At 50.6% G+C, this 7,753-nt stretch overlaps 2 protein-coding genes across 2 annotated transcripts in view; both read left to right on the top strand.

Annotated features, from left to right (window-relative positions):
- Positions 1-4,999: 4,999 nt before the first annotated feature.
- LOC121844769 (pectinesterase inhibitor 10-like) lies at positions 5,000-6,388 on the top strand. Its single transcript, XM_042315259.1, has 4 exons — positions 5,000-5,147; positions 5,409-5,548; positions 5,696-5,819; positions 5,872-6,388. Exons 1-4 carry the CDS (start codon positions 5,061-5,063, stop codon positions 6,232-6,234), a joined length of 714 nt encoding a protein of 237 aa, XP_042171193.1. The 5' UTR covers positions 5,000-5,060; the 3' UTR covers positions 6,235-6,388.
- Positions 6,300-7,753, top strand: part of LOC121844768 (LIM domain only protein 7-like) — a 27,203-nt gene continuing 25,749 nt past the window's right edge. Inside the window, exon 1 of the mRNA XM_042315256.1 lies at positions 6,300-6,570. Coding sequence (XP_042171190.1) covers positions 6,300-6,570 — 271 coding nt within the window. The remainder of the gene's footprint in view (positions 6,571-7,753) is intronic.

The following is a 7,753-nucleotide window of genomic DNA, read 5'->3' as shown; positions in this document are numbered from 1 at the left end:
GGTATGCGTTCAGTTACGTATTGCTCACTATTATTCATAATGTAAAAATAGTAAAAATAAAGAACCTTTGAATGAGTTTTTCAAATAGTCCTTGGACTGGTGATTCCTTCGCCTAGTGGTTAGAGCGTTGGACTTGTAACGAAAGGTTGCAAGATCGAATCCCTGAGCTGACAAGGCAAAACATCTGTCCTTCTGCCCCTGAACGAGGTTTAACCCCACTGTTCCTAGGCCGTCATTGAAAATTAACTGACTTGCCAAGTTAAATGAGTTAAATAAAGTTAAATAGTTAAATAAATGATGACAAAACATTTACATCTAGATAGTACTTAAACATTGTTTTTAGTCATATCATAGAACGTGAGCTTTTAGACCCTCACCTCGTATAACTTTAATAGGTATAAGTTACATCTCTGGCAAAGATGTAGTTGTTTATTCCATCCTGTAATTAGATCACCTGGCGCGTTCTGCACAACCGTGAGACTCAACGCTCCGGCCTCAACATCACATGACCGGGGACTATCGGTAAGCTTCATAATGGAACCATTGTGACCGGTAAAACGAACGCCATCTTTATCTCCTAACATATTGTACAAGTTGACGGCAGGTATTTAGTTAAAGTAATATTATACTAATTATTATACTTGATCTAATATTCAAATGTATTAATTTCAAGTAGTTTTAACGGTATTTGAGAAATAATTCCCGTGGCTATTTCCAAATACCCCAGTAAACCACCCAAGCCTTCTTTTAAACCACGTCATTGTGACAGTTATAGCTTTTTAAACAACCTGCGACAAGTTTATCACCTTTGTCATGTAGGCAGGGACCGAGCCTTCCGTTAATCTACTGCGACGGGCAGGACTGGAGTCCTTTGTTTGTTTTTTTAATGTAAGCTACATGCCCATAATCATCATGCAAATAATATTGCCCTGTAGATGTGCTACCAAAGTGATGAGGCTGTAAACATTTTATATGAAGCCTTTATTGAGAAGTGTTTTTAATGCTAAAGGTGTATTGTTGACATTGGAGTTATGACGATCTCTGTCTCCACACACACGGCATCGGGTCGGCAGGGTAGCCTGGTGGTTAGAGCGTTGGACTTCCTATTCATAATGACTTCTGGTCAAAAGAAGTCTCCAAGAAAATGAAATGGAGTTTTAGATTTTAGATTTGAACTGTGATGTACCAAACTAACAATGTAACAGTGGGTCAATAAAACAAGATGGTCTTGTTTAAAAAGTATTTGACGTTAGTGTGATGAATGTTCTGTGTCGGTCACGGCCGCGTGTAATATGAATGGTTTGGACGTTGTCCTTGCTGATCTGCGTCGGGCGCGGCCGGTGAATAGGGATAGTTTGGATCTCGTCCTTGTTGTTATTAGAACTTATTAGAACGTTCACTAGTGTTGCACGGTATATTGAAACTATATGTTTTTAAAATAAATTCTAGAAAATGAAAAACGGGTTCTGTACTAGAATTAGTTACTTTCGGAATCAAATGTGTCTGACTTCTAATGATTGAGAGGATCTGTCTATCAGTCTGTCCTGATATCCCCTTAGTCTGTCCTGAGGAACCTTCAGCCTGGGCTGTTCCACTTCCTCATTTTTAGCTCTAGTCTGTCCTGAGGAACCACTGGGAGTCTGTCCTGGGGAACCACTGGGAGTCTGTCCTAGGAACTCCTCTGTCCTACTGAACCCTGGGAGTCTGTCCTGAGGAACCACTGGGACTCCTGGGACCACTGGGAGTCTGTCCTGAGGAACCACTGGGAGTCTGTCCTGAGGAACCACTGGGAGTCTGTCCTGAGGAACCACTGGGAGTCTGTCCTGAGGAACCACTGGGAGTCTGTCCTGAGGAACCACTGGGAGTCTGTCCTGAGGAACCACTGGGAGTCTGTCCTGAGGAACCTCTGGGAGTCTGTCCTGAGGAACCTCTGGGAGTCTGTCCTGAGGAACCTCTGGGAGTCTGTCCTGAGGAACCTCTGGGAGTCTGTCCTGAGGAACCTCTGGGAGTCTGGACTGTATCATGGTATCTCCCCTCTCATACGGACTCTAGTCTGGCCTGAGGAACCACTGAGTCTGGGCTGCACCACCACTTATCCTGCACAGAAGTTAACACACTTGAATAATTCAACACGGCCGTGTAGAGATGTTGAAACTTATGTTCGCAAAACAATGTCTAGAACACTTTCCAATGCAGGAAGGTATCGATAGCTTTGTAGGCTAGCTTACAGCTGAAACCATCAATTCACTACCTTACCTTGTCTGTTATAATATGCAAACCATGATTCAAAATATTGCTGATTTTACAGAGCTGATAGTCACAATGTCTCTCAGTCAAGATCATCATTACTGAAGGCTGTGACTCTGTGTGAATGAGGTCATAGGTCTCACTTTCATAAAATATATTTCTTCTTAAATGCAAATGTTGATCAGTACAATAAAATAAGTCCAAAATGGAACAGGTTGTTTTTCCACTTGTAGTCTCATGAAATCAGCCAAAACAAGCTCAATAACTCAATGCATGCACTCCTGTTGAATATCTATTCCCCTGTATTGTGACTAGACCTGGGTAAATCAAGATGTATCCAAGGAGATTTACTTTTTAAAATAAATTACATTTTTATGTATTTTATTTAGTTACTAAAGTCAAATTGCTTGATTTAATGCACACAACGTTTTAATTTGAATGATATTGAACTCCACTCTGGATCGAGTGACTTTCTGTGACTTTGGCAGATGTTGTCATGGTATCTGCTATCGGTATACTGAACCTGGGATTGTGGTAATGTTAGTGTTCACTGCTATCGGGATACTGAACCTGGGATCGTGGTAATGTTAGTGTTCACTGCTATCGGGATACTGAACCTGGGATCGTGGTGAGGCTAGTGTTCACTGCTATCGGGATACTGAACCTGGGATCGTGGTAAGGCTAGTGTTCACTGCTATCGGGATACTGAACCTGGGATCGTGGTGAGGCTAGTGTTCACTGCTATCGGGATACTGAACCTGGGATCGTGGTGAGGCTAGTGTTCACTGCTATCGGGATACTGAACCTGGGATTGTGGTGAGGCTAGTGTTCACTGCTTCTCGTGGGGTTCTAGAACCTGGGTATTTACGTGGTGGTGTTAGTGTTCAGTTGGTACTGAACCTGGGATTGTGGTAATGTTAGTGTTCAGGGCTGTGGGTTCAGTTACTGTTGGTGGGTTCAGTATCGGGATACTGAACCAGGGCTGTGGGTTCAGTGCCGCATACTGAACCAGGGCTGTGGGTTCAGTTACTGCAATACCAGGGCTGTGGGTTCAGTACTGCAATACCAGGGCTGTGGGTTCAGTTATCAGCTGGTATCAGTACTGCAATACCAGGGCTGTGGGTTCAGTTACTGTTGGTGGGTTCAGTACCTGGGATACCAGGGCTGTGGGTTCAGTACCGGGGTTCTACCAGGGCTGTGGGTTCAGTTACACTGCAATACCAGGGCTGTGGGTTCAGTACCGCAATACCAGGGCTGTGGGTTCAGTTACCGCAATACCAGGGCTGCAATACCAGGGCTGTGGGTTCAGTTACTGTTGGTGGGTTCAGTACTGCAATACCAGGGCTGTGGGTTCAGTACTGCAATACCAGGGCTGTGGGTTCAGTTATTGCAATACCAGGGCTGTGGGTTCAGTTACTGCAGTATACCAGGGCGCTGGGTTCAGTTACAGCTGGTGGGTCAGTTATTGCAATACCAGGGCTGCTGGGTTCAGTACTGCAATACCAGGCTGGGTTCAGTACTGCAATACCAGGGCTGTGGTTCAGTACTGCAATACCAGGGCTGTGGGTTCAGTACAGCTGGTATCAGTTATTGCAATACCAGGGCTGTGGGTTCAGTACCGCAATACCAGGGCGCTGGGTTCAGTACTGCAATACCAGGGCGCTGGGTTCAGTACTGCAATACCAGGGCGCTGGGTTCAGTTACAGCTGGTATCAGTTATTGCAATACCAGGGCTGTGGGTTCAGGTACTGTTGGTGGGTTCAGTACCGCAATACCAGGGCTGTGGGTTCAGTTACTGCTGGTATCAGTATACCAGGGCGGTGGGTGCTGGTTCAGTACTGCAATACCAGGGCGCTGGGTTCAGTACTGCAATACCAGGGCGCTGGGTTCAGTACCGCAATACCAGGCGCTGGGTTCAGTACTGCAATACCAGGGCGCTGGGTTCAGTACTGGGGAGGAACAAAACATAATGTAAGCATAAATTATTATATATTTTTCTGTTGTATGTTTACTCCATGTGTAACTCTGTATGTTGAACTGCTTTGCTTTATCTTGACTAGGTTGCAGTTGCAAATGAGAACTTGTTCTCAACTAGCCTACCTGGTCAAATAAAAATGAGGTGATTTGAATACATGCCATTTATCTGAGTGTACAGTGGTCTGGTCTTTCTCTGCTAAATGGCATGCATCTGAGTGTACAGTGGTCTGGTCTTTCTCTGGTTCCTGTAGAAACTTGGAGGTAAACCCAGGATGGATATGGTGAGTTAACGGCGCCACCCGCTTGGCTCTATGGCGCACCCCACCCCACCCCACCCTGCTGGGCTTTAGCACAGCTTGGTGCTGCCTTGGCACGGCGCAGTCTGCTGGTGCACGGCATTCTGCTGGCTGGCTCTGCTGGCTTGGCACGGCGCAGTCTGCTGGCTTGGCACGGCGCAGTCTTGGCACGGCGCAGTCTGCTGGCTTGGCACGGCGCAGTCTGCTGGCAACCAGCACGGCGCAGTCTGCTGGCTTGGCACGGCGCAGTCTGCTGGCTGGCACGGCGCAGTCTGCTGGCTTGGCACGGCGCAGTCTGCTGGCTTGGCACGGCGCAGTCTGCTGGCTTGGCACGGCGCAGTCTGCTGGCTTGGTGGAATGTTGGACAATGTAATATACGATGACATCCTGATCATCAATCTGCAGTGTTCTCTCTCGCTCGTCTTTCACTTCTCTCTCTCGTCTCCTTTGCTCTCTTCACGACAACAGGAGCAAATCGTTGAATGACATCAGGCGGTTCCGTCGCCTACGCAAGTGGTGCGCCAGGTTTCTGAGGGTGGCATGGAGCTGAGCCCCAGCGCCGTGAGCCAAGACCAGCTGCAGATGGCCAGAGCCCGGGTCCACGAGAGTGAGGCCAAGTGGCACAATGTGAGTCCACACACATGCATCCATCAACTGTCCCATCCTGACCGGTAGAACTAGTCACCTGTCCCATCCTGACCGGTAGAACTAGTCACCTGTCCCATCCTGACTGGTAGAACTACTCACCCTGACCTCTTAATAAGTGTTTAAAACCACACTCCCTGGAGGTCTTCACTGGGTTAATGGTTGCCGCTACAAATGAATTCAACAGCAGTTCTTGTCTGTCGTGATTCATCTTGTTTTAAGTGTTTCCCCACCTCCTGTCAGGACCTGACCAAGTGGAAGCTCCGGCGGCACAGGTCTAACTGTGACCTGCGGAGGAAGATGCAGGAGAGGGACAACATCGTCCTGATGGCCAACGCAGGGGTCAGTACAGTCGGGACGTTCAATAGTCTGCAAGAGGACAGGTAAGGGGACGGACATGGAAGACAGACTTAAATAACATTATAGTAGTACGTGTGTGTGTGTGTGTGTGTGTGTGCCTGCCTGCCTGCCCATTCTGCTGTGACATGATCATCACTATTCATGTTTCCTCTCTTCATCTGGTATCACAGGGAAGAGGATGAGTCCCTGTGCAGCAATGGCCACAAGGTCTCTCCGTCCACCGCGTTCAAGGAGGGGTCCCTGGAGCTCCGACCCCACACCAGAGCCCCCACCTCGGTAAGTGAGGGTTCCCTGGTGCTCCGACCCCACACCAGAGCCCCCCACCTCGGTAAGTGAGGGTTCCCTGGAGCTCCGACCCCACACCAGAGCTCCGCTGGCCCTCAGCTCCTCTGTGGAGTCACCCTACAGCCCCGTAGCGTCGGAACCCTTCACCGCCCCCAGCGTGACCCTCCAGGGACCCGGAGCCGTGCCCCAATCAGAGCCCCTCGTCCTAGGGGGAGGAATCACACACTGGTGGAGCCAGACGGAGCTGGAGGATTGGTCACTTTCCCCAACTCTGCCTCTCCCATCTCCTCCCAGACCATCTCTAGCCCAGCTCTCTTCATCTCCACTGGACGAGACCACAACGTCTCCTTGCTCTCAAACGGGATCCCGACGACCCTCCCTGGATCTAGCTCCAGTCTTACTACTGGTACCAGTTCTTCTCTAACTACCTCTGACCCGGTGAACGGTACTGGCTCTAACCTAACCATCGATACCGGCCCCTGTGCCTCCATGGACATCCCAGACCACGCCCTCCTCTCTACTGTAGAGTCCCTGACCTCGGTGGGAGCCTCGGGTCATGTCTCAGCTCCCCAGCAGCAGGAGCTTCCCTCTACAGGTACAGCTCCAGGGCTCCGGGAGGAAGAGGAAGAGGGGCATCTGCCTCTCTCCCAGGGGGATACCGCCGGTCTGAGGGCTCTTCGTCCTGCCTCTCTGCCGGCTTCACCCCCGACCGTTTGGAGCCAAGTCCTCCAGAGTGTCCTCGCTACCCAGGCTCTACAATGTGAGGAATGCTTCTCTCTGTCCCTCTGTCCCTCCGGCTCTGTCGCCCCCCCCCCCCTCCGTCTCTCCCTCTGTTTCTGTCTCTGTGTGACTAATGCCCCCTTCATTTGCACAGTGTGTTTCAGTACCTCTCTCCCTCCCTCTGTCTCTGACCCTTCATTTGCACAGTGTGTTTCAATGCCCCCTTCATTTGCACAGTGTGTTTCAGTGTCTCTGACTCATGCCCCCTTCATTTGCACAGTGTGTTTCAGTGTCTCTGACTCATGCCCCCTTCATTTGCACAGTGTGTTTCAGTGTCTCTGACTCATGCCCCCTTCATTCATTTGCACAGTGTGTTTCAGTACCTCTCTCCCTCCCTCTGTCTCTGACTAATGCCCCCTTCATTTGCACAGTGTGTTTCAGTGTCTCTGACTAATGCCCCCTTCATTTGCACAGTGTGTTTCAGTGTTATTCAGTTCTTCTGCAGGTTGTGCAACAGTTGTACATCTCCTGTGATTGGATGTTCCTCACTGTCTGTATCTAAATACTACTGCCTTCAATGTGTGCTTGGTACTTGTAGTTCTCCCTGGTAGTATGTGGAGGGAGGTGTGTGTGGGGGTCTTGTTACCGTGTGCTTCCTGATCCTCTTCCATCTCCTATGAATAATGCAGTAGTATAATTGAAAGAGACTGTTCCCTATATAGGGGCGGCAGGTGGCCTAGTGGTTGGAGGGAGCGGCAGGTGGCCTAGTGGTTGGAGGGGGCGGCAGGTGGCCTAGTGGTTGGAGGGGCGGCAGGTGGCCTAGTGGTTGGAGGGGGCGGCAGGTGGCCTAGTGGTTGGAGGGGGCGGCAGGTGGCCTAGTGGTTGGAGGGGCGGCAGGTGGCCTAGTGGTTGGAGGGGCGGCAGGTGGCCTAGTGGTTGGAGGGGGCGGCAGGTGGCCTAGTGGGTTGGAGGGGGCGGCAGGTGGCCTAGTGGTTGGAGGGGGCGGCAGGTGGCCTAGTGGTTGGAGGGGGCGGCAGGTGGCCCAGTGGTTGGAGGGGGCGGCAGGTAGCCTAGGCAGGTGGCCTAGTGGTTGGAGGGGGCGGCAGGTGGCCTAGTGGGTTGGAGGGGGCGGCAGGTGGCCTAGTGGTTGGAGGGGGCGGCAGGTGGCCTAGTGGGTTGGAGGGGGCGGCAGGTGCCTAGTGGTTGGAGGGGGCGGCAGGTGG

This window comes from Oncorhynchus tshawytscha, unplaced genomic scaffold (genome assembly GCF_018296145.1).
Source record: "Oncorhynchus tshawytscha isolate Ot180627B unplaced genomic scaffold, Otsh_v2.0 Un_contig_2333_pilon_pilon, whole genome shotgun sequence".
Taxonomy (NCBI): domain Eukaryota; kingdom Metazoa; phylum Chordata; class Actinopteri; order Salmoniformes; family Salmonidae; genus Oncorhynchus; species Oncorhynchus tshawytscha.
Note: the sequence above shows the minus strand (reverse complement) of the source record. Positions and strands in the feature narration are given on the sequence as shown.